Raw genomic sequence first — 27,482 nt, forward strand, 5'->3', positions numbered from 1 at the left:
TGTGGCATTACACAGCCCTTTGTGTTTTGTTAGAGGAACAGAAAATGGACTTGTAAACTGGTCTTGGAGGTTGAATTTGCTGTACTTCACATCCTGGAGGGTTGGGATCCTATCACATGTACTCCCCACTTGAGCTATGGCATTTGACATGTGATATAATTAAGATGTTATTAAAATACACTTAGTAGGCTTATTTAACATTCTTAGCAGCAAGTTTAAAACAGGTCAGCATCACCTAAAGTCACACAGGAGGTTAAGAGACAGAATTGTGGCTGGACAGTAGAGTTCCTGACCAGTAGCCCAATATGCTTTCTTTGACCTGCAGGGAACTGTCAGAGGTCAGGGAGAAATCTGGAGCTGTGTCCCCATGGCTCCTGGAGTTCCTCACCTCAGAGTTCTGGCCACTCTTGTATAATTCAGGCAATGCCAGGAGTGTTTCTGCAGAGACATCTTTATCGAGAATTCCAAAGATGATGGGAGGCAAGGACGTGAAGAAGAGATTGAAGAATATCATCTGCCAATAATCGATCATGGTGGAGCCGGAGAAACCACAGAAGAACTGGTACCAGAATAGCAGGTTGACATAGCACTGCAGGCAGGGAACATGCCATCATGAGTCACATTTCTGCATGTCCTATGATGGACATGTTAAGAGTACATGCCTGGGACGTAGAGAGGCCAGCTTTTACACCCCTGGGTTTATCAATTACTAGCTCTGCGACCTGGGGCAACCTTTGTCATCTTTCTGAACATCATTTTGTCATTTATCATGGCACATAATACACAAATAGTATCCCAGTGGTAATAGAAAGTGGGGGGCAGGATTATAGAAAGCTGAGCTGTGGACTTCTAGGTAAGATGGCAGGCTAAAGGTTGTCTTTGTATAGATCTGTGAAGGAGAGGGTAAAAGTAAGAATAAAGAGACTTTATCCTTAAAAGAAATAGAGGAAAAGCTTAGGAAATCCATGAAGCGAAAGAAACAAAACTGTGTGGTACAGAATAAGGTGACACAGAACCTGGTAGATGGGAGGAGACTCAGTCACAGCTTCCAAAAGGTAAGATAGATAAAGGCTGGGAGTGATTTCCCCCCAGGATAAGCCCACAACATCCGTGAGAGTGAAAACCAGTGGATTGTGGTGAGACAGAAAATTTGCCTAGCAGCTGGGTCAGCAGTGGAGACAAATCCCATCTTGCCATACTGTAACTACGAGGACAGCAGCCGAATGTCATCTTGAGCATGAGTTTAGTGTTAAAGAGTGAGCTATATCCTTGGGCTCCTGAGTGTGGGGAACATTTAAAGATCATGGAGCTTTAGTTTGGCTTGGCTTGGGAAAGGAAGGCTCAGCTGCTAAGGAGGGGGCTGTCTCAGGGCGGGAAGTGCATGAAGGGAGACACTCACCCACTCAGGCTTACCCTTAGGTCTGATGGAAACTGCGTCTGAAGTCAGGGGTTAGATCAAATTCTGAAGCCACCTGTTCTGTAGAGCCCCAACCATTGAACTTCCAAAAGTACAAAAGCACGTCCCCTGTGTTCTAGTTGCTTCTTAATAAATAACCCTCCCTTCCCCAGCTAAAGCACCTACCCCAGATGGAAGAGCATACCTATCTCATATCCTGCAAACCCAAATGTGGCCGGCAGACACCCTCATATGCAAGGAAGGAGAGTGCCTCCCTCTGAAGAAAGCTCTGGGCAATATCAGTCGCATGTCCACATAAACCAGAGGATAGGTGAGAGGTCACAGTTTTATCGGCCCCCTCTGTGCGTACTCGTAGTTCCCAGTTTGAGGGCCCTAAAAGGAGATAAACTGATACCCACCTCTTCTCTCTCTCCCTCCATATTTAGCACATTTTTATTTACTATATTTTATTTATTTATATCCATCTAATTTTTATTTATGTATCTTTCTTATGTGTTTTCCTTTCTGTCCCTCTCCTTGTTTTCTTCCTACGCCATTCCTCTATGTTGAGTAATATTTTGATTTTACCTTATTGGCCTTTACAAAGTAATGTGTTTAAATTTCGTTTTTCGTTTCCCCTCTTACAGTGATCTAATTTCAGACTCTTTCACTATGGGGAGAACTTTTAAAATTTTTCTTTCATTTTGAGTCACAACTTGTATTCTTTTGCTACTTATAACATTCTTTTCCACGTCTCCCCCTTTCCATCTATTTAACTAGGCTTCTCCTGTCTCTCTTTTCCCATCTCCTTCCTGTATCACATTCATAACTATTTTCATACTTTGAAGAATTTTTTTACTTTATAGCTCATGCTACAGTAATTTGCCATTTTCAGCTGTGGTCACTGATAGACTGTAACTAAGTATCTTTTCTTTCTTTTTCTTTCTTCTTTCCTTCCTTCCTTCCTTCCTTCCTTCCTTCCTTCCTTCCTTCCTTCCTTCCGATCTATTATTTATACAACATTCTGCATGCACACCAGATCTTACTATAGATGGTTATGAGCCACCATGTGGTTGCTGGGAATTGAACTCAGGACGTTTGGAAGAACAGTGAGTGTTCTTAACCTCTGAGCCATCTCTCCAGTCCCCTAAGGATGTTTCTAGACCCTGTGTGGTGAGAGGAGACTAGCAAGATACGATCGGGAAAATAGGAAAATATGGAGGGCAGCTTATTTGGGAAGGGGGAGAGAAGTCATTACAGGAAGAGTGGAAGGGAGGAGTAATAACACTAAGAATGCTTGAAAAAGGCCACTGGACCAGCCACTGTCCCCCCTCATGAGCCACAGGCCATCTAGCAAAAGCCCCGGCACCTGCTATGAGAAACCTCTTTTTTGAGTAGTTGATCGTAGCCTCCAAGAGACTCCCCAAATAACATAGGCTATTGTTGTTGCCCTTGGTTGCCTTCTGTAGGTTGAAGGTCATCTCCTACTGCCAAAGACCATGTACTTAGAAGATTCAAGCTGGGTCTGACCCGAAAGGCTGTTCTCTGAGGATTAGCTTTCATGGTACTAGCAAGTGCTAAATATGTAAGCTGCCCAAATAGGAGGGCAATCTATAGTCCTTCCTGTCTGTGATGCCTATGGACCATAACAATGACCAGCCCTGAAAGATACCCCTACAGGAGGGAAATCATGCCTGATATTGAACGCTTAGCTAAGTATCTGGGGTTAGTGGAGTCATGAGTCTTAGAGGAGAAGCTACTCCTGTTGCTTTACTGCACAGCATAATTCCTAACTGCATTTTAAGTACTCACCCTCACGCTCACGGATAAGTGAAGCTCACACTCCTTATCAAAGAAGTTTCTCTTTAGAGCAGACAGCACCACAGAAAATTACCAACTGCTCACAATACTGAGGTCAGTAGCTATTTTGGATATCAATAGTGAATGTTCCAAGTAGGAAGTAAGGGGAAAATGTCTTATGACGGCTTTAAAAAAATATCTAGGAATAAATTTATAGTTTCTTCATAATGAAAACGTTTAAGATAGAAAGATAGAAGATAGAAGATAGAAAGGTAGAAGATAGAAAGAACCCCCTTCTGTGTGCATAGATGGCCAGAATTAACAATAAAGATAGCAAGATCACTAGAAGCAATCTACAGATTTACAGAAATTCCCATCAAAATCGCAGTGGCATTCTTCATGGAACTAAAATTCATATGGATGCGCAAATGGCCTTAGATATTTAAAACAATTCTTATTAGACAGTGAAATGCCAGAGACAATGCAATACTTCAAATTCTATTACAGAGTCACAGTAACAGAATCTGATGCTGTCTGGGAAGTAACGAAGTCGAATTTTTATAGAAAAAAGTAAAAAAAAAAGTCTTTTTAATAAATGAGTCATTTTTATTTCTGTGTGCTGTGTGTGTGTATGTCTCTTGAGTAAACAGTGCTAAGAAAATTGGATGACTTTGAAACTGCTGTGAGAAAACAAGATATGGGCACAGGAAAGGATTTCCTGAATGGGACTTCAGAGGGTCAGGCAATAATCCCCTAAACTGACAAAGAGAATTAGATGAAATTAAGAAGCTTCTGTACAGGAAAGCTTCTAAACAAAAAATAAAAACCAAACCAAATAAACAAAAAACATCTCCACTGTGAAAATATAGTATATGTAATGCAACTGTACATCAAAAATGGGGCTCATACTCAGGAAGCACAGGTAACTGTAATATTAAACACCTATAATCACCCAACCAATGGGCTAATTAACCCATCAGATAGTTCTCAAAATAAATACAATTGTTCACTATCCTCAGCTATCAGGGAAGTGCGAATTTAAGCTGATGTCAGCAAGAAAGTAAATGACGATGGAGGAAGAGGAAGGAGGAAGCCTGTTCTCAGCTGGAGGGAACATAACTTGGGCAGTTACTATGGAAATCTCTATGGAGGGTCCTCAAAAGCTGAGCTGTCAGAAATGACATGATAGAAATGCCACGTGACTCATTTTTGATATATACTCCAAAGACTTAGCCTTAGGAAAGGAGAAGTTCAAGCTCTGAGGCATCGATGGGGGTGGGAGGGTCTCTCATAAGAATGTACTCAGCAGTTTTGTACAAATTAGCACTCTCATTTACTAATTGCTGGGTTAATTTTTTTTTTTCTTTTAAGACATGGTCTTGATATGGCTTTGAACTCTCAATCCTCCTGTGTCAGTGCTGGGATTAAGTGCTACCATATCTGACATGGTCAATGTTATTTGGAAGAGGCTATTTATTATTAATGACAATAACACATTAGTACTATCATTGGTTCTAATGCTGACTACAAGTCATTCTTTAGCTTTTGTATCTATCACATGTGAAACATACCTTTATAGCCTGATTGATGTCTAGTATGTCAGATGTGAAGCACCTATTATTAATTACTAGTTTCAACCACACATGAGGTTATTGCTAATATCATTAAATACATGCTTTTAATAAATATCAATACTGTAGCAATGCTGTTATTAGCGCCACTCTAAAAACAGGACTCTAAGATACTCAGCTGCCCTTTACCCTGGTTGAAAGCTAGAAACAAGCACCTGAATTTTCAAAGTTATTTGTTTTCAGTCACTCTGGGCCTTTTCTGACCCTCGGTCCTATCTTTGGTTTACATAGTAAGATTTGTCTAGATACCCATAGCCAACAAAGTAGAAAGTATTTGTGCCTGTCTCTACAGGAAGAAGTTTGTTGTCCCAATATTGAAAGAACATCTGATGGTAAGGAAATCTTCTCCATGGCTCAGTCCTCACACTACTCCCACTGGCTAGCACGGTGCCCAGCTCACAGCAGACATTTAATACTAATTTGAATGGATGAAGTAAATCTTTGTTTTGTCCTGACGCTCATCTTGAAAATTTAAAACCACAGACTATATTCTTTCCCCAGAGGCTGGTTTCTACTTCCCCTCTGGTCTCTGCCTCTCACTGGGAACACACTGAACCCCGTGACAACATGGCTGAGATTGGGTGCCCATTCTTCCTCCCTAGATGCTCCATTACAGTAATTAATTCATTGTTCAAATTTCAGAGCAGGCAGGGTTGTAATTCCCTCTGGAATTGGTTTCGGATGTGGAAGTCATAGTTCCCCACCCTCTAATTGCAGCTGGGAGATAATATAGCATCAGTATTGCAGTTTTGAGCTTGGCGACATGCTAGAAATAAATATCATTTGAGCTTTGAGAGCATGGCTGGCTGGAGATGTTTCTTTCTGTTTTACAGATTTAACGCAGAGAAGAGGCTGTGCTGATTCTAAAGAATGATTCCTTGGATGCAAAAGAAAAAAATTAAGCAGGGTATTTTGAATTCCAAGTAAACTGCCTTTCATTTTCAGAATGAATTTCAAGTCAAATGGAGCGACTTGTTTGCATAGACAGTGCCGAGACAATATCGCCAGCCAGTTGATTGAATTTACATAATTTTTGTTGTGCTGTTCTTTTGCATATGCATACGCATTGAACTTTGGACAGACAGGCTCATTCCTGAACAAGGAAGACTGTGTCAGAGCCTAGAACAATGGAGTAAGAGGAAAACAATATAATTCTATAGACTACTATATTTGCCTTTTATTTCCCCAGTGTTAACTGTCCATTTTTCCTTAATTGAGACTAAATCAAATTTTATTTGGACCAAATATCCTTGAAGTAGGTGATGGAAACTCGGTTCCTTGTTCCATCCCATAGTTCAACTATATGTTTTGATATATACTTATAGTTACTGTTAAATGTGGACTTTTAAAATAAGAGCCTTTGATAGCCTTAATGCCTCTGTTGGTGTTTGCTTTGGGGCCTTGCTTGGGGTATTTGCTTTGGGGTCTTATCAGGAAAGAAACTAACTTTTATTTAGGATACACAGCCTATCACAGGCCACAGACCCATAATAAATGAACCAACCAACCATGAACTGAAACCTGCAGAAGAATGAGCCAAAATAAACCTTTCTTCATTAAAAGCTGAGTATCCTAGGTATTTTGCCACACTGATGAAGAACTGGCCAACTCAGAGCATGGGTGAGAAAGAAACTATCACCTGCATTTTTTAAAAGTTATTTTATGTGCATTAGTGTGAAGGTGTCAGATCCCTTGGAATTGGGGTTAACAGACAGTTATGAGCTGCCTTGTGGGTGCTGGGAATTGAACCCTGGTCCTTTGGAAGAACAGACAAGGAATGCTCTTAACCACTGAGCTATCTTTCCAGCCTCTCTTCACCTGCATTTTATAGATGGAGAAATAGAAGTTTTGAGACATTACCAAATATGGAAATCTGGGTTGGGACTTCATATATCTGATCCCAGGATCTACCTTCATAAGCATTCATGTTGTCCCTTGTATGCCAGGTGCTTTTCATACCGTGTTGCCAACTCTTGTGAGAACATCACAGCAAGCTTTAACTACCCTCTTCCTGTTTTAAAATTAAAGAGGAAACTATGGCCTATGGGGATGTGAACAGTGTTGCCCAAAGTTGCAGTTAGTGAGGTGCTAAGTCCAGGTCAGCTGACTGATTCCCTTGTGCAGAAATGGTCTACTCTTCTGAGGAGCCAGAGCTCCAGCCTGGGTGGCAGGTCACACCGAGGCTACTCACCACATTCTTGTAGAAGTAATACACAACCATCCTGGCCAGCCGTGAGTAACACCAATGCCCGTGCACAAGGAGCAGCTTCTTGAGGTGGCTGAAGCGGGCAATGGCAAAGTCGCTGGACATGACAGCCTGGGAGGGAGAGCAGAGACATCAGTCTTCACCTGCAACCATCAGTGCCCACAAAACAGCTCTCTAGAGGACCCTGCCATACTCTAGGTCTGCAACATTCAGGGCCTGACTGATCCTTTGTCATTTGCTCATACTTGGGTGGCTCTTTGGATTCTGACATCCTCCCTCTTTTCTTGGAAACTGAAACTTTACTAGAATCCAAGAAGGGAAAGGCAGAAGGGCCAGGACTCTACTTATCCCTTATTTCTACCTGTTTATCCAACAAGGCCCAGTGGCAGTTTCTGTTCTAGAGATGAAACAGAGAACTGCTTTTCACCGAGTGATTCTCAAATCTCTGAGCCTCCTTGGATGCCTCTCAAGCAGGCCAGTGGCATAATTACAGATGACATTGTTGGTTTGGGAGCATTTACATGGTGCTAAGATGGGCATTTTGTCATTGGGTTATTTATAATAAGATACAGTCAAGAGGTTTCTTAAGAATATGAGGTTCAGATGTGTTTGTTAGAAATCTTAGTATACTTTTCAGATTACTTTATCTCTCTGAACCTCACTTTTACTATCTGAAAAAATGATTGACAATCTGTAATATATAATTATTGTTGAAATTTCATGTGGTAACGTATAAGGTATATCATTGCTGGCATATGAAACACCTGAAGGGTACTAAAGAACTATGGCTGCCTTTCTCATTCTCAGTAACAAATTTAAGCAGTATCTTTTCAGGTGCTCAGACTATGATCATTGATGGTTCAAAATCACAAAACAGGGTCTGTTTTAATGGGAAAGGATAGTATTTCACTTTAATGTAGAGGAATGTTAATTTAGAACATGGCTGTTCTGGAAAGCAGTCTGTGTGATCTGGTTGGAATATGAACACGCCTTTAATCCAGGAGACAGAGGCAAGCAGATCTGTGCCAAGGCCAGCCTGTTGTAGAGCAAATTTCAAGGAAAAGAAAAGGTCCAGGTGATACATGCCTTTAATCATAAACAAAGAAGGTAAAGTTAGTTTGTAGAAGAAAGTGCCCATGTTTGAAAGTGATGTCTAATTGAGTAGCAGCGACAGTGACAAATCAAAGAAAGAGTTGACAGTAGAGGATATGTCCAACTCTCATAAGGTAAGGGAAGCTATTTAAGGGGCAATGAGAAAGAGAACAGGCAGTTTTACTGGGACAGTAATAGAGAGACAGGTTGCAGAGAGAGAGAGAAACAAATGATCCTGGGAATGAAAAAAAGCCAGGAGAATAGGGCAGGTCATTGGAGTTTGAGGCCAAGCAGAACAATTCAGGGACTGAGAGAGAAGCCAGATTGAATAAGTTAGCTGGGAGAGGAGTTTGAGCCAGAATAGCTGTATTGCACCAGAGAATTATGAGTTCAGAAAGAACAAGAAAGGGTGAGTTTATTAAGCAGTAAGTCCCAGAGGCCTGAAAACATTCTAAGCCTAGGTTAGATTTTATCATGGCTAGAAGCTTCCAGGACTAGGCCCACGTTAGCAGACAAAGGCAGTGAGCCTCTGAGACAACAACTGAATCAGGCAAATAATTTTTTTTTTTTTTTTACTTTAGTATGCTTGTTCCAATTGGACTTTAAGAGAATTAGGTACACACTATGCACTGCACCAATTAATTTATGAGACAATAAAATATGTCAAATATCCCTTTATCTGTCACTCCTTATGGAGGTCACAAGAAGGATATGTGAAGTCAGAGAAAGGCTTATATGCTATGCAGCCTTAGACTATAATTACCATTGCCTTTTGTAAAAAGCCACATGTCCTCAATGTCCCTTTTGAAGGACCAGGTGATAGGATTTAGGTGACAGAGAATACAGAGGCATGGAAGACCCCCCCTCTCCCCTGACTGTAGGTTAATAATGTGATGAGGCTCACAGGAAAGTTTCTTCGGCACTATGGGGTTATTCCTCAAATCTACAGTAAGGATGAAGGAGCACGGGGCGGGGGAGACAAGTTAAAGGGCACAGTACCTGCATGCCTTCCTGCCCAGATATTCCAATGCCAACGTCAGCAGCTTGAATCATGCTTACATCATTGGCTCCATCACCTGAAAGGAGAAAGGTCATAGAGTGTTTTTATACCTGGTCCAACTGCTCAGTGATGAAGGGCCTCATTTGCACAGTTGAATCCTTTCAACATTGCCCTAAATAGGATATTACCTTGTTTGGCCTGAAAGTTTTCCTTTTCTTTCTTTCTTTCTTTTTTTTTTTTTGAAACTGTGGATAAGAAACCACACTTTATTTTAAATCTCTCAATGAATACTCCTTATTGCTTCTTTTCCCCCACCAATGGTGATCCAAAGTGTCATGAATGGCCCTTTACAGTTTACAGAAACACCTTTGCAAATATTCGAATAGATTCTGCTGAGTGAAGCAAGGCTCTGACCAATTCGGAGACTTGCTTAGGGCTTGCTTAGAACTTCCATCCAGTGAAGTTCTGGAACTCAGGTGTTTCTGTTCTGATTTTGGGGCTGTTAGGGATTTGATATAATGTGTCTCCTAAAAGGCTTGTGTGTTAAAGGATTGGTCCCCAGCTGGGGATTTACTCACTGAGAGGTCACTGTGTTATGAGGGCTTCAACTGTATCAATGGAATAAGCCATTCATGGGCTTATAATTTGACAGCATTCGTGGGAGCCACGGGGAGGTGCGCCCTGGCTGGAGGAATTGGGTGACTTGGGGTGTGCCTTAGAAGGGTGTCTTCTCCCAGGCTCCTTCCTGTTTCTCTCTCAGCTTTAAATTGTCATGAGGTGGCACTTCTACTCCAGGACATTCTCTCCACCATGAATTTGTGTGTGTGCTAGACCTAGAACAAATGCGACGTGAGACTCTACCATGGAGTCACAGTCCTCGATCCTCCTCCATGAAATTCTTCTGCCTCACACTTCCGGAGAACACAGTGTAGCCAGAAGCGGATGGAAGCTGCCCAAACCATGAGCCAAATAAACAGTTCACCCTTGAAGCTGTTCATGTCAGATATTTTATCATAATGATGAAATAGGTGGCTAACACAAGGCCTAAGAGCCTTCTTTATTTTAGTTTGACTTGAACCAACTACCGTACCAAGATAGTTAGAATTCTGGGACAGCCAGATTGTCAGAGACTGAGTAGTGCCCAAAGGAATGGATGGCATTCAGTTTTCTGTATGAATATAGAAAAATGAGATTTTCTCACTGTTTTGGCTGAAATATATTAGCCACATTGAGTGAATTGAGATTTCATGAAACTAGAGGTAAGGCCACGAAAATAAACACACACACACACACACACACACACACACACACACACACACACAACTATCAAATATACTGTTCTGTACTGTATCTAAGTATAGAAACTGCTACTGTCTTACAACTATTGAAATGTGGTGAAGTTCTAATTAATTCAAGAATCTACCTACAGCTCTATGCAGTGAGACATCTTACAGAGCCCAACTTTCCTCAGTGCTTTACCTTATAAGCCAGAGCTCAGCAAGCTAAACTCTAAAGGATCAGATAAATGAATATTATAAGCTCTTTAAGTCACAAATCAAAGTAAAATAATGGTTGTTGCTAAAAGGCTGGTAGTTATAAACCTTACATTTAAAAATACAAAAAAACCCCATTATTATCTTCCATACAAAAATATATGGTAGGCTGGACTCAGCCTGTTGGCTATGCTTTGGTAACCCCTATTATACACAGTATTGACTATATTCTCCTCCTGGGTCTACTTTTTTTTTTTCTAGTAGCTTCTCATATATAAGCTGTAATTAAGTTTACATTGTTAATCATAGAAAATATGGAATTGGAGAGGATAGAGAATAATTCTTCCAAAATTATTTAGCAACAAGTATATTGAGCTTTAAAATGTTATCACTAATATTGTACCCAATGAATTTATACAATTTATATGCCAATTAAAAATCTAGTATTTGTCTTTCTTGGTAGAGTTTGTCATTATTATAATGATTCTTTTCTTGATAGCACAGCAGTACATAATTTTAATCCTCTCAACAGCAGAATAAACCTAAGCTTTAACTTCTTCTGTTGGCACACCAGGAGAAGCAGAGGTGTGGGATCATGCTATTTCTCGCCCTGTTGGTTTTGTTCCTGCTGCTATGGGAGAGAAGCCAATATCTAACTTCAGAGAATATGTGCTGGGATATTGCCTATTGTGTATCTGAATTATAGAAGAGGTTAATCCACAATATAGAAGTAGGGATGCAGTTGCTAGGGTTTCTGTTCATTTAATTTTTTTCTGAGATAGGATGCTATATATCCCAGACTGACCTATAGTTCTCTGTGTAGGTGAAGATAACTTTGAATTTTGGGTCCTTCTGCCTCTATCTCTTAAGTGCTGGGAGTAATAGGCATAGGCCACTGTGCCTGGTCCTTCTAGTTTTTAAATTCAGTTTTTATATTGCACATGAAGGCTAGAGGGAAGGACATAATGTTTTTCAGATCTCTGAAATGCCAGAGAAGAAAGGAGAGAGACTAGACCTGTCTGCAGAGATGACTCTAAAGTAGAATAAGTTAGTTACTCTTACCTGCTAGGGCTGCTTGGGACGCCCTGTGTGTGTCTGAAAGTACAGGCAGTGATACAGTCTATAGACTACTTTTTGTATACATATATAATGATATTAAAATTTAATTCACAAATTATGCCCCAAAGGGCTAGCAATAACTAATAATATAGTATTATAGTAAATTAGAACAACATAATAGTTATTTAAGCACATGAATGTTGATTTCTGTAATTATCTACTCTTAGGCACAGAGGAAACTAAAATTACAGAAAGTGAGACTTGGTTGCTGTATGTGTGGGTTGAGGGATGAGGAGGGATGAGGAGCTACTTCATGTATGGAATGCACTTATCATGAGATCAAATAGTGAACAAAACAGACCCTACCTCTGTAAAATCAGGAACTAGCCAACTCTTGTAGAGGGGTCCACAGAAAGGACAATAAGATATTAGGCTCATGTGCAGTAGGTGTGATGGGAAATGAGAATCCCTCAAAAAGAGCAAGGTAGGTAGGGATGGGGATAGGAGTGTTTTACAAAGTATTTTGCTTGTACAAAGGCTTGGAGACTTGGGAGTGAGGAGGGATACCCATTGAGAATGACAAGTAATTTAATTTAGACAGAAGAGGCCAGTGATAAGGAACGAAAGGTAGCCATGATAAAAAATGCTATTGGAGAGTTACTGGAACATTTCCTGTAAACCAGACTTCTTATTCCTGGCAGGTACTCGGTGAGAAATTTTTATATCTGTGCTTGATATGATTAATTCGTGCTCCTCTGAGAAATTTATCATCAGCCAACTAGAATAGATTAAAAATATGCTTTGCAATGGCCTTGGATTTACAAAATTTACAAAATTAAAAATTTTGAAATACCCCTACCAGCCCTTTATCCTCAAGATTTTGGAAGGGTACTATATGGTATTTCTGAATGGCGCTCTCTGGGTTGTCTATTTCTGGTAGAAAAAAATTTAAAAAGCTATATTCATGTTTTAAGTTCAAGACTCTTGTTTTGCAGTGATCTCTGTCTAATATCTGATTTTTACTGAACTAATTGGCCATTTCTAAGAGCTTTAATCATTGCTCTAATCTAGTGGCCCCTGGTTCATCTCCTAACAGCCACATCTGGACTGCGACTTTTATCAAAGACAATGGCCCCAAGACAAAATGCCTAAGCGTATTGCCTTTCACAGCTGACCCAGACCAGATCACCCCTGCCAAGGTGCCACCCCCATCCCAGCATGATGGGTACCTATGGAGAGAGTCATGATGTTCAACTTGTCTCGCACCAGCTTGACAATCATACTCTTCTGGAGTGGGGTAGAGCGACAACACAGCACAGAGCGACAGTACTGGGTCAACTCCAGGAACTTATTTTCCAGTTTTCCCTGGAAAATGGCATTCAATGTCTTCCCATCAATGACTAGTCCAACTTCATGAGCCGTAGCCCCTGAGGGAATAGGTGGCATCTGAGGTGGCATGCGGTGCCCGCAGAGCTTTCGGGTTGGCTGTCGTGGTTCATGAAACCTCTTGGCGTCTTCCAATGCACAATTGAGGATGGACTCGCAGGTTTCCTGCAGAGTGTCACATAACATAGTATTAGTAAGAAACCTTGCATGTTAAAAACTCTACCCTTACTTTCAGTAAGATAACTATAGAACTCCATCATACAGGTTATTTGAATTTTTCCACTAAGCCCATTGCACATTTCTGCAGTATTTGAAGCAACATTAAATTATACTATTTTTGAAACATTAATGGCCAGGATAGGAGAAGGCAATTAGGAATAAAAGAGAAAGCTACACGGTAAGATGGCAACTGAGTTAAGGTGGGTGTAAGATAAAAAACACTAGTGTGTTGGTAGACACTGGTAGTATTTCATGCTGTTATATGAACTGTTTTCTGTCCCTTACAGTTCTTTCCATTCTGATGCCCCTTTAGACATTTTTGTAGGTATTCTTGATCTTGATTTAGAGATGAGGAGATTGAAACGATGAGTAACTTAGTAACTTACTCAATGTCAGCCAAACATAGGAGTGAGGCAGGATCCTTACTTCTTCAAATGTGGCTTCCTAACTTAAAAAGAAACCCAACACCCTGGGTTTATCTATTGATCTGTTCCATAGAGGCCTTAAGAACTGTGCTATGTAGTGCTTTTCATGTTGGTGTGAAATGGCCATGGATGTGAAAGTCTTACTGGTTCAAAGAATGTTCTCTGTGATTTTTGTTTCTATTTCTTTGAGATGGTCTTTTGACACAGCTCTCACTGGCCTTGAACTTGTGATCCCACTGTTTCCCTTTTCAAGTACTGTGATTAAAGATGGACCCTGTCATGTAACTTTTATGAGTTTTCAAATGATGCTTATTTTAAATTTCAGAGAGGAAGTTGTTTTTAATTAGTAATCCTTTCTAACACTTTAAATTTTATCAGTGATGAAATCAGACCTTGGTACTAACTGTTCTTCTGATATCTCTTTAACTCTTGTAAACATTACTTTTTAACGAAGCTTTAGAAAGCAGAAGATAATAGTATAAATGACTTTAAAAGCATGTTATACGTACTGTAGTTTCCATTTGCAAGTGTGGCATGTATGCATCTGTGGATGGATATTTGCATATGTGTTGGTGAACATGTAGATGTATGTTAGTGTGTGTGTTCTTGTGAATGTGGAGGCCAGAGGGATGTTGGGTGCCTGCCTTGATCATTCTCCACTTTACCAAGTCAGGGTCTCTCACTAAACCTAGAATTTGTCAATTTGGCTAGTCTATCTAGCCAGCATGCCCTGGGATTCCCTGTCTCAACTGTCTGAGTGCTGGGATTACAGGCATGCACTGTGCCCACTTGACATGTGGGTGTTGGGGATGTGAACTCTGATCCTGTGCTTGCGCTTGTGCTTTGAGCCAGCCCCTGAGCCCTATCAGTTTCTTTCATTTATGGTAAAAATCTATTATAAAAATAAGCATTATTCAAATGCATTAATTTAAATAAAACCATTAAGTGAAATAGTTGAGGTGATGTGTGGATTCGGGTAGATCTTGCAAAGGTACTCCTGAAGTGACAGATCTGGGGCAGCTCGACCTCCTGGTTTCTGTCTAACAATCACTGGAGTAATTCCGGAGTCAGATACAGCTCATTTTCCCAAGTCTTCCCTTAGGAGGTGCTAAAGTGCTTGTTGCATGCACAGAGCCTGGAGGGGCCACAGGAACCGGTTCTGGGATATAAGGTTTTGCCACAGCATTTACTTAAGAAAGATAATGGAGTCACTCTTGCTATATATTGGGCTTGGTTCTACTTACATAAATTCCTCCGGTGCTGTACCACACAGTCACTGGAGCTGTGAAGTTCACAGCTAAATCTGCGTCCACTTACTTCCAAGTTTAATCACAATAGTCACTGCACATTTAACACTTTGTGAGGAACCGGCAGTAGACAGTGCTGGAGTGACTCCTCCCAGTCCCAGTGACCTAGACCTAATGACTCCCTTCCAATGAAGAGAATTTTACAACAACAACAAAAGATAACTTCTCCAAGCAGGCTGTACAAGTTTGGCTTCCACTGCAGAGCTCTTTCTTAAGTCTTCCCAGCGGCTTGCCTTGGGAGGAACCAGCTGCCCGGTTGTAGAGCAGCCTGTGGCAAAGCCTGAGGGCTGTGAATTGAGATCTGTTAACAGCTGTGGGAGCTGTCGGGGGTCAGCTTGGAAGCAGGGTTCCTTCCTTCTGGTAAACCCTGCCCAGCTGAACTGTCTTCCGGCCTTAGAGCCCTGGAAAGGTAGTGTGTAACCTCACTGAGACCTTCATCCACAAGCGCCAGCTCCGCTAACTCACAGAAGCATGGGATCACAAAGGCCTGTTTCAGCTGCTAAGCTCTGGGGATAACTTGTCATGCAGCAATAGCTAACAAATATAGGGACTAAGTAAGTACTTAGCCTGTAAAATCAGTACTTTGAATCCATGCTTTGCAGATTAGAGGACAAAAGATATGGAGTATGCTATTTGGAGCACTTGAAGCTCTAAAGGGGTTGTCAATAATAATAGTAACAATGTTTGTTATTATTAGTTTCTTCTGAAAAATGCACTTCTAATCATGGAATAGTAAGTCCCTTATAAACATGAAAATCTAGAAATCTCGGCAGACCCCATAAAACTTGCTTATTGCTTTAAGAGATATACAAAAAGATATACACAAAAGACCTAGTAGACCTAAATAGGTTTATAGTTAGTTAGGCAAATTAAAACCCTTGGAGAAAATATTCACCGAATAGGTAATTACATTAAACTAGGGCTTAAATATACCTGAGATTTAGAGTGTGTCTTCTCGTTTTATGGTTTAACATATTTATGTATCTACTACTCACTCCCTGGGAAAAGGCTGAGGAAGACTAGTCTTACGCGATTCGTGGCTCCTGGGATGTAGAAGGGTGTGAGGAAGCAAGTGTAATCTTACAGCCGTACTTCTCAACCTGTGTGTCATGACCCTTTGGGAGGTGGAATAACCCTTTCACAGGGGTTGCCTAAGACCATCAGAAAACAGACACTTACACTGCAATTCATACAGTAGCAAACTTAGTTATGAAGTAGCAAGAAAAATAATTTTGTGGTTGAGGAGGTCACCATAACACGAGGAGGAACTGTTATTAGAGGGTTGAAGCTTTAGAAAGGTTGAGAACCATTGTCTTAGAGAGCCCTGGATAGTTCTGAAGGAGTTGATGGTGATGGAGTTAAGAACTCAGTGAATAAATCCGTAATGACCTGGAGTGTGGTATCTCATTAAACTGAAGCCAGCCTACTCTACTTTCCTTAGTCTGGTTGTCCTGCAGATTTCCAGATATTCAATCTTCAGAGTTATCCACAGGAAAACAATCTTTATAGACCAAATATACATGACAAGGAGGGTAGGCAGGCACAGGATCTAGCACTACTCAGAGATAATTATTTTCTTAAAAAAAAATCCATCAGCATGTAACTTAATTATAGCATGATATGTGACTTTGCTAGAAAGTAAATGATTTTCCAGATTCATCAAAGGGCTGTAGGCACGCTTTACAGTTAGTGCGTATGTGCACATGTGAATGTGGAGACCAGAGATGTATGCAGTGTCTTCTTCAACTACTCCCCACTGTATTTCTTGTGTCTCGGTGTCACTGACCTATGCGCTCACTCAATTCAGCTTACCTGGCTGATCAGCGGGTCCCAGGGATTCTCCTGTCCCCAGTGCTGGGATTACAGACATACACATCCATCCACACCCCATTTTTATAGGTTTGGGGGCTGAATCCAGTTTCTCATGCTTTTGAGACAAATACTTTACTGACTGGAGCATATCCCCAGGACACATATATATTCATTCATATATTACATATATATATGTAATATATATTCATAATAAAAACATTTCTTTCTTCATGGTATAAAACTAAATATAAATCTTCCTAAACTTCAATGTTGGGGTCTAGCTCAGCTAGTGGGAGGCTAGCGGTCTCTCTCCCTCTCTGCTTGCTTTCACCTGCCTTCCCACTCCTCCTTTCCCATGGCACATACTAGGCTGCCAGGCTCTCTCTTCCCACCAGCTCTTCTTGTCCAGCTCAGCTGAGTCTTACCCCTGCTCCCTTTGACAAGGTCTGCATCTCAGTACTCACTTTTCACATTCCTCACATCACTTTCTACACTTACTGACTCCCTAATACAAACTTGTACGACAGCTGGGAAGACACTTTGGTAGATTTCACACCGCACTCTCACGGTCTTTACTCTTTGCGAACCACAGCCTACGATGGTGGGGGAATTACTGTTTTTGGACTTTGTTCCTTTCCCCCCACTCTCTGATTCCATCATGACATATGAGCCTAACACATCATTCCATTTAAGATCCTGCTGTATGACGTATATACTGGTGTTGAAAATCTGAACTTCGAGAAACTTCAGTTTAAGTAGGACCTTTCAATAGGCGGGTTAATCTTAGCCAGAAAGACACAGACAGTTGAGTAAATGGGTGTGGTGTATGTGATTTGAACTAGCCTGGCAAGAAAGCAGAATTCTAGACGTAGTGTCTAGACTAGCAGACTAGCAGGGGGAAGCTGTTGGTCAAGAGGCTGAACCCTGGTGGTTTTCAATGTCCTTACATGAAAAAAATAGTAGGACACAAACTTTCTGATAAGTAGCAACATCAAAATGACCATTAAACTAAGTATGTGAATGGATAATTGGATACTGGGATGACTGCCTTCCAGATCCTTCTTTGGATCTTCTGAGATCCAAGATCCAGAAAGGTGATTGAGGGCTGCCGTGTATATCAACATTCAATCCCTCTTTGGCCTGACCTGATTCTCTGTGTTAATGGAGTACACAGTGTCAGTCTGATCCAGCAGTTTGCAGGAATATGCAATGTTGACTGCCGTCTCCTGTTTATCTCCTGTCAAAACCCAGAGCTGGATTCCAGCCTCTCGCAGTGCGGCGATGGTGTCTGGAACTCCTTCTTGGAGCCTATCTTCAATCCCAGTGGCTCCTGGAAAGACCAAAGATGTGGGAGCACAGTTACGGCAAATGTGTGGCTGCTTATTTTCCCCAAAGTGCTACACAGCCAAGCAGTGTTTATCAAATATTTGTCTGTGCACAAAGGATACAACCATGAATTAGATAAAGATGATTGGTATGCTGGCTAACTTTAAGTGAACTTGACCTAGACAAGAGTCATTTGAGAGAAGGGAAATTCTAATTGGGAAAATGACTGATAAGTTTGGGCTGTAGGCAAGCCTGTGGTGTATTTTGTTAATTAGTGATTGATGTTGGAAGGCCCAGCCCAGCCCAGCCTAGCCCAGCCTAGCCCAGCCTAGCCCAGCCTATCCTATTTTGTGTGGGGACACTGCTGAGCAGGTGTTTCTGGGTTCTGTAAAAAAAATAACCAAAAAAAAAAAACCCATAAAAACAGGCTGAGTAAGGCATGAAGAGCAAGCCAGTAAGCATTACTCTTCCATGGCCTCTGCATCAGCTCCAGCCTCCAGGTTCCTGCCCTGTTTGAGTTCCTGTCTTCCTTTAATGATAGCCAGTGATGTGGAAGCATTAGCCAAATAAATCCATTCTTCCCCACCTTTCTTTTGGTCATGGTGTTTCATCTCAGCAATGACAACCCTAACTGGGACAATTGCTACCTGCCCAGAAGGTTTATAATTGAGCTACATGGTAAGGTCAGAGTGCTACACGAGTGGACACTGAGCTTTACCTTGAAAGTCAAGGAAAAGTTTTGCTGATGAAGGACCATTTCTGTTCAGACCCAGAGGATCAATGGCAGAGGTAAAGGAATATTTCAGGTAGGGGGATCAGCATGTGTGAAGGTCTAGAATTCAGAGCAGGAGATGACTAGAAAGGAGGCAGAAGGCAGTGTGAAAGAGAGAGAAAAGGGGTTCTGGGCTATATCAGGGACATGAGGAAAATGCAACTTACTTGGCAGCAAAAAAAGCTACTAAAGGATGTTAAGTTGGGGAGGGACAGCACCTGGTTTCCATTTTCAGATCATTCCAGAGAGTGGATTGGAGATTGGAGAGGCGGGATGAGAGACTCTCAGGGGGCTAAGCATGAGTGCAGAGGGGACCTGGCGGTGGCCTCTAGTGACATGAGGCAATGAGTATAGAAGAGATGAGATGGACACCTTTGCCCTGCAGCTAGCTGATCACAGCAGACTTAATAGGGTTTCTTATTTCTCTTCATTGCTAGTCATGGGCACAATTAGACAGGCAGGTGCCATCATTTGTAGATGATCTCAAGCTTTGCCTCAACCCTGATGAATACATACCCATATATTAAACAGTTGCTAAGTGCTGAAGCAAATCAATCTGCATTTAAAACGAGATTCATTTCAGACCACAGACTAATGGCTAACCATTTCACTTAGAGTAGAAGCAAAGGTTTGTTTCTTCGAACCATCCAGAGTGGTAAAATGTTGGCAAAGCACTTACATTGGCTGCATATTAAAACATCAACTCATATTTTGAGACATAGTGTGAAGTCCATGCAGCATTTTTGTTAATCATAGGATCCTGCCATCAAGTCACATTTCCCAGCCACCTTAAGGTAATGAAAGGGACCCATCTCTCTTCAAATGTGTTTGCTTTTGTATTTCAGGTACAAATACATAGGTTATCTCTCTAGATAGTGGTGGCTTAAACATCTTTCTCTCTGAGGGTTAGCTTGCAAGGTGAGCTTGGCAAATCAACTTACAGCACAGTGAGGCTGTGTGAAGGAGAGGATAGGAAAACCACACTTATTTGTGTGAAAGAGAAAATGAAACAGGAAGGTTGTGAATGCCTCTCCTAGACAGGGAAGCTAACAGGCTCTGTTGAGAGCCAGACAAATATTTTCTGTAGTTGAGACTTGGTGTTACCCTGAAGGCAGAGATGCATCCAGGAGGTGAGAGAGTGGTGGTAGCCCCAGACAGGGTGATTGCCTGTGGCCTTGTATGATGGTTATACTACTCTGAACTACCTACCTTCTGGTTCTTATAAAAATGATTCTTGTGTCTAGCTTTAGAAGCATCAGGACTTACGAGGCAACAAACATGGGCATCTGCAGCCAAGACAAAGGACAAGAGGTGGAAGGCGCTAAAAAGTAAAGACTTCTGTTTAAAGGTTGTCCAGTTAATCTCGCTGCTACCGTTTAGATGTAAAGTACTCACCATCTTGTAGCAATGAAAGATAGCTTTTGGCTCAGTGGCCAGTGTATATACCCCCAATTCCTTCTTGTGTGACTTTCTAGAAGGGGGGCGGTGGCTGGGAAATATCTCCTCAACCTAAACTCTGTCCTGTTGCTTCTCTTCCATCCTAGCGGTCTCCAAGAGATTGAAGACATGGGAATCTTTCCCTAGGCAGGAGGAGATTCTCTTCCCTAAGCAAAGCTTCCACTTTGGGGCTCTGCAATGCTCTTCTTTCTACAGAGGTCCAGCCAGTCTCTTAACTAGTCTCAGTCCTTCTCATCCTGCCCCTGGATTATCAGTCTACCCTTTATAAAGTGGTAGCCCTGGTGCTTTTACTATAGCACCCTATAAATGTTTAGCATATGATTTACATGGCCCATCATGAATTGGGATCCTCCGGCCTCTCGCACCTTCTGCCAGTTCTCCTCTGCATTCTGTGGTCCTGCTAAAACAGATCTACGCATTTCCACTTCCCGCCTTTCATTTAGTCCCTTCATTCTCTCATGAACACTCCCCCTTTCCCCTGAACAACTTTTCTTTTTCTTTTCAGTTATTGACCTTCCCAAACCCTCTTGGGACCCAGCATGAGTTGGTACCTCCTGTTTTGCATTTATATTGCATTTCTACATCTTCTGGCCCAACTTTTGTCACTTGATGAGTGACGATATGGCTTGCTTAATCATCCAGGCTAGATTCTGAGCTGTGGGAAAGTGGAGGTTGTGATTCCCATTTCTCGTTGTATCTGTAAAGCCTAGCATGCTACTTGGTGCACACAGTAGGTGTACAACAAACATATGAATGGGCAGAGGAGTTTGCTGTTGGAGAAGCTAAAGTCATGGACTCTTCCCAGCAAGGAATCCAGGAATGCTTGCAGAATGCCCAGGAAACAGGGCTGGTTGCTGGCATGGCCCAATTATGCCAAATATTGGAAAAACCTGGAGAAGGCTCCTAATTGAGACAAAAACTGTAGCAGCATAAGAATCCTGGCCGGGAGCTCCTTTTCTAACTCACAGATATCCTCTTTTTTTATAGTGTAGTGATGCCTTATTTTTAGCTACCGAGTAAGGTGAGATGATTCTCCAGGTGCTGGGCTGTCTCCATCAGAAGCTCCTCTCGGTTGTCAAGGGATGCCTCAGCTTCACGCCGGAAACTGGCCCACTTCTGGAAGTCCTCTTCATCTACAACCTACAAAACAGGAAGATGATTATTTAATAAGCTTGAATGATTAGCAAATGGAATTTCCCTTTCTTCCTGATAGGCTTGCTGGCCTCCTATAAATCTATAAATCAGAGAATTGGATGTGGAATTCTCCATAATGATATTTTGAATGAATCCATTAATGAAAAGTTAGTCCATATGTTCCATGATCACCAGACTGCCAAGTCTTTACTATGCTCAGGGTTCTGGAGATGAACAACAAAAACAGGGTCTCAAGATGCCACAGATTATGTGCTGGTGGAGGGTGAGGTGTTTTAGTCCGGTAAGATGATAGTCAAAAAGAACAATACTGTAGAGTCTGTTGGAGCTGGAAAGTAACTGGAATAGGGGGTTGCCTTCTGTTGGATAGTGATGTCTTATTGATGGGTAACATGTGAGGTGAGACTCAAGGAGTGCATGTTGCAGTGGATAGTGTTATGCATAGCCCGCCATATTTAAATGTCTGCATTCTCTTTTATAAATGAATGATTCCTTTACACAAGCATCAAATATTCATTGGGTCCATCTGTATAGCATTACAGGGAAAATCAAGGAGACACAGGCTGCTTGTTTTAAGCCAGGGTCTCATGATGCGGCTTTGGCTTGCTTGGAATTCCTAGAGATCTACCTGCCTCTGCCTCCTGAGTACTAGGATTAAAGGCATGCACCGCCATGTTGTCCATAGATAGGTTTTTTGCATTCAAGAAATGCATTTTATAACGGGATACACAAGAGACACAGACTTATGGAAAGCAGGCAGTGGTAAGGATATAATTATACCCCCAGAGAATATAGTAAGTTGTGCTGCTTTCCTAAAGACACATCAAAAGGCAGTGAGATGGAACTTGTGCCCAGATGGGCCTGGTTCTAATGTGAGTACATTTAATCTCTATGGATCAGATGAGCAGCCCTGGAACTCTGTAGAGGAGAAAATACTTCTAGTCACCTAGAACTTACGTGACCATTGTGGCATTCCTACTAGACATTACATACCTGATCAGATGGCCTTGCTCTATACTTCAAATCCCCCTTTCCAACATCCTTTGTAGGGGCTGTGAAGTCAGGGATCTCAGAGGAAGAGGTGAATGATCTTTATGGCCACATCTGGACCAAGGGTAAAGCAATAGCCAATGATGGGGATTGCAGGCAAGAGCAGAACACAGCTGAATGCACACATCCCCATCACCCTCATCATAGGGATCAGCTGCTACATAGTTATGCTGATTGGTACCATTCATTGAAGATTCAGATTCTCAACAGAAACTGGAAAGCTAAATTTTTTTCATGTGAACACACACACACACACACACACACGCACGCACGTACGCACACATGCACGCCTACAATGATTAGCTCTCACCTTCTTAGCGATGCACAAGGTTCGAAGGCCATCTCTTGCATACAAGTCCAGATGTTTTTGGGTCCGGGCTCGGATTCTTTTCAGCTTCTTTTCCACATCAATGTCACCTGCTGTCAAACAGTTATTGGTTCCCATGAAGCCACAGGCAAATGCTTCATCCTCAACTGCCCAGAATCTTCCCAGTTAAATAAAATAGCCTTAAAGGGGGAGCCCCCTTTCCTGTTCTCCCTAGGAACATGGTAGAGGTCATAACAGATTGCTCTCAAAAATAGTGATGAGTCCTCACTCTGTCTGATCCTTAGAGCTTTACTTCAAAAGCCTGGGAGGGACGTAATCTAAGATATTGTTCAAAAATACCTCTACCTACAGGAGAACCACCTGGACAGCGAATCAAAGCTATCCCCAGGTGGAAGGCCAGGAGTTAGGAATTTTGGTCTTCCTTGACTCACAGTGTTTTCAGAAGCCAGCCTTGAGTAGAGAGCCACCCAACTTTGCAAACTTCTCTCTCTGAATCTTAGACAATCCCTCATCCTTCCTGTCATCTACTTTAGCTCTTGTCAAGCTTGGTCCCAAGACAGCTGCAAACCTGGATCTCATTAGCGGAGTACTTCAGCACATTGGGTTTGCTGACTTAGGTTTTCTTTGAAAATGAGGGATGGTGTCAGAAAGAAAAAAAAATAGCTTCTGCATTTCCTCTAACTCTAGTGTGAAAAATACCTCAATGCCTTGTTGAAAATCCCTGTGTTAAAGTTCTATATAGCATATTTCTTTCTGAAGTTATTTTTTCCTCTATTAGACTGTAAGATTAGTTTAGGGCTGGGATGGCTGGGGAGGGGCAGGACCAATAATACTGTCACTTTCTTAATCTAAGCTGTGACAGGCATCACTCAACCACCACAGCACTCTGTAAATTTGAGCACTGAAACCGCCAGCTGAACAGAGGTTTTAGAGAGAGTCTCAGTAGTGAATAGAATTTAAATACCTCTCATAGTTTCATGAGCATCTAGAGCAGCATCTAGAGCTTGTCATGGCCAGATATGAGCAAGGAAAGATGAGATTTAATGTTTGAAATTTTGTGTTTGTTTTGGTGTTTGTTTGCTTGTTTTCTTTTCTTTTCTTTCTTTCTTTGGTTTTGCCTCCTTTGGTACAATTCTTGGTATTTTCCTCTTCTTCCCATTTGGAATGGGGTCCAAAGCTTAAGAGTTTACTTTTAGTCTCTAAGGAGATTTTTACTCAGAATTTTGAGCAGTGCTGAAATTGATGAGACTTTCAGGAAGGAGTTTATGCATTCTGGTTGTGTGCGCGCTACAGCAATATAGTACTAGTCAGGACTGTGCCCATGTCTTCATTGGGAGAGGATGATTTAAAGTGTTCTCAGCTGTCAAAATGACAAGGGGTAGGTTTGGGATGGCCCCTCTGAATTCCTGCCTTGGATTGAGATTCATCAAGAGTGGTAAAGCATACTCTGGGTGGACCTGCGGGAGTTCTCAGAGGCAGATGCATGTGGGAGCCCTACTAAGCAGGAAGTCACCCGGAATGTGGCTAGTGCCATCTGGAAGGCAGAGATCCAGATGAACAAGTGCACCACAGACAAAGCCCACAGTGCAGATGTGCCCTCTCTGTGTTCCACTGTGCCCTTCCACCATAGAGTCCCGCCTGTAACAGGTCCAGAAACGATGGAGTCAGAACTGAACTTCTGACACTGTGAGCCAAATAAGTACTCTTATTAATAAAAAAGAATCCGGATACCTCACGCATTCCTTCATACAATGCCATGCTAAAAACATAATTTCTAATAGTGATCTCACCAAATACAAAGAAGTTCAATAAGTATATTTTTATACAATATATGCTTTTTTTCAAGTATTATTTCTCATTGCTCAAATGACCTACGTTCTGTATATATGCAATGCCTAATTGAACCCTATTTACTTATGTGTATGGGTTATTTATTTATTATCCATCTATCCGTCTGTCTGTCTGTCTATCTATCTATCTATCTATCTATCTATCTATCTATCTATCTACCTATCTACCTATCTATCTATCTTTGTTTTTTTCAAGCCAGGGTTTCTCTGCGTAGCCCTGGATGTCCTAGAACTTACTTTGTAGACCAGGCTGGCTTCAAACTCACACACTCCTGCCTCTACCCCCCAAGTGCTGGGATTAAAGAGGTGAGCCACAACACCTGGCTTGAACACCATTTACAATATTTTATCTTCAGGAACATCCTTTTTAAAGCTCACCACTTATGAGCCCCTGGGTTTTTCCCCCAGGTTGCTGGGAACCTCAGAGTCAAACCGAATGCTCAAACATCACAAATACTCTAAACCTGATGTTGTTTTCCCCCTTGCCTTGCAAATCTCTGCCTCTTTCTTAGCACAGTAATGCTGTGACTGACTGCTTTTTTCTTGGCAGCCTCTCCAACCCATTTCAGCAATCAGGTGAAGCAGGAGGAAACAAACATCTCCAGGGTAACGTGGCTCTGTTGCCCAGGGTGCTGCGGCTTCCTTGACTCAGAAGCACTGAATTCACTTGTCTGCCAGAATCTGGGGATGAAGAGAACTAATTAGTTCCCTCCTCGTTCTAAACACTAATCAGTCCCCACAAACCTCTTGGCTGTGATCCACAGCTGATAATGCAGGAGGCTCTGGGCTGCCTGGGCAAATCTGAAGCTTGGCTGGGATCTACTATCCTGGGAGAATCATAACCCTATCACTGTCTTCTCCTTGTTAGCAATCAGGACGCGGTTGCACACCAATTCATGCTTCTCCAAAATTGGACACTGATACGTAGGGACTTTGGAACATTGTTCTGGCTCTGTGAAAGTTTATGAAAATCCATCTTGGTGAGGGTGGACACTGGGGAAAATGATAACAAAGAGGAACACTTGAAGGACCACATGTGCTCTAGGATATGAATAATGGCTGTTTTGTTAGGAAGAAGCCCGGTATGGGTATGGATAATGAATACTATGATAAGTGTGAAAACTGGGAAACTGGGGAAAGTGAAGGCAAAATGGTTTCTCTACAGAGTCTTGAATGTACCAATGAACATCACAATTCTCTAAGCTGAGCTGATGGAAAATTCAGTGTGTTCTAAGGACTTTGTTTTGAGAGCATCTCGAGTACTCAGATACCATCGGTACATGTCAGAGTAAGTGATTTGTAGCTTGGGCTCCTGGTCACCATTCCACACTGCCTCTGTTTTCATAGTGCCTGTGCTTCTGGGACTGATAAGGTGAACTCACCACAGGATGGATCTTCTAGCAGGTCCATGATAACTGAGTCAGCACCCTTGGTGTAGACGATGATCTCACCTGTCAGAGGGTGCCTCACCACCACTGACATTCTCTTCCGGACAGAGTCAAAGCCCAGTGTGAAAAGGAGGTCAAAGGTGAGGCAGACGCCCTGTGGCAGACGCACAGTCACCTGCTCGGGCGTCCTAGACACTAGAGTGAAACTGTAGGCACGGGCAGCATGCACCAGAGCTGCCTCATCGGGGCTCTCAGCCTCGTAGCACAGCTCAGGTCCATCTAGGCTGAGAGCTGGGGCCTCCAGGCCTTCCTCTAGAGAAGCCTCTGAGCCAGACCCCAGGATGTCACCCTGCTCCCACGTGCTGCTCCTGTAGCCACCGTCAGTGGAACAGTCTCCGCTACACACAGATGCATCATCTTTCTCATCCGAGTCTGCAGTAGGCATGCTAGGTCCCAGACTCTCCCCTAGATCTGTGTCGGAGGGGGCAGTGGATGAGAATGACTGGCTGAGGCTCAAAAGCTTCAGCCTCTGGAAGAGCTGCTGAATCTTCTCCAAGGATGTCCCCAGAGCCTTGTTGGAGGGCGGAGTGGTAACCTGTGTTTGAATACAGAAAGCGAAAACATTACTCTGAGCACTCAAGTTGTCTTATACAGAACAGGAAGGTTATTTCGCAATCAGTGGATTATCTGGGTCTTTTGTAGTCATAGACAAAACCCATGTGTTCTGTGGACCTCAGCCTAGCCACCCATACAGTGTGTTAGCTCAGATGTCTCCTTCCAACCCTGATGTTCTAGGTGTGGCCAGTGCTCATATTCCTATAGTTTCTGAGCATCCCGCTATGAGAATAGTGGAAGACACAAACAAACAATGGAGATGAGTGTGAGGCACTCAAGAGTACACATTCTCTCAACTTATTATGCAGCAAGCTGCTCTCTCTCTGTGTGAATCCTCACATTTAATCTTCCCTGAAAGTCGACGGGTTACCATCAGTATTGGTGGGGAATCCAGGCACCCAGATGTTCAGTAGATTGGCCATAATACCTCAGTGTTTTGGTAATAGCGCTGGGACTCGGTTCTGAGTCTGCGTCCAGTCCTTAGCTTGGAGCTCTGTGCCAGTGCCAGCCTTCTCATTAACTTGAAAACTGAAGTTGGATGCTAGCCTTCCCAAAATAGCACTTCTCAAAGATAGTTACTTGTTCAGATAATGCTTTTTGCCTCATGTATAATCACTGAAAATGTCTGATCGTGAGATGACTTTTCTGGGTAAAGGAAGTTATAGTCTAGTGAATCCTCCACCCCCACCCCCGCCCCTGTTTTTTTGGTTTTATAGC

General features: G+C 42.2%; 1 protein-coding gene across 5 annotated transcripts in view; it reads right to left on the reverse strand.

Annotated features, from left to right (window-relative positions):
* Positions 1–27,482, reverse strand: part of Atp10b (ATPase phospholipid transporting 10B (putative)) — a 328,393-nt gene that overhangs the window by 16,448 nt on the left and 284,463 nt on the right. For 4 of the 5 annotated variants that reach the window (XM_055610683.1, XM_055610682.1, XM_055610685.1 and 1 more), the window contains 8 exons: positions 26,145–26,745; positions 22,895–23,004; positions 21,396–21,522; positions 17,972–18,156; positions 12,907–13,228; positions 9,125–9,201; positions 7,019–7,144; positions 389–589 (listed from right to left, as the gene is read on the reverse strand). In XM_055610683.1, the coding sequence (XP_055466658.1) occupies positions 389–589; positions 7,019–7,144; positions 9,125–9,201; positions 12,907–13,228; positions 17,972–18,156; positions 21,396–21,522; positions 22,895–23,004; positions 26,145–26,745 (1,749 nt within the window). The remainder of the gene's footprint in view (positions 1–388; positions 590–7,018; positions 7,145–9,124; positions 9,202–12,906; positions 13,229–17,971; positions 18,157–21,395; positions 21,523–22,894; positions 23,005–26,144; positions 26,746–27,482) is intronic. The other variant, XM_055610684.1, reaches the window with a different exon arrangement.

Source organism: Psammomys obesus, unplaced genomic scaffold (genome assembly GCF_907164565.1).
Source record: "Psammomys obesus unplaced genomic scaffold, mPsaObe1.curated_primary_1811, whole genome shotgun sequence".
NCBI classification, from domain to species: Eukaryota; Metazoa; Chordata; class Mammalia; order Rodentia; family Muridae; genus Psammomys; species Psammomys obesus.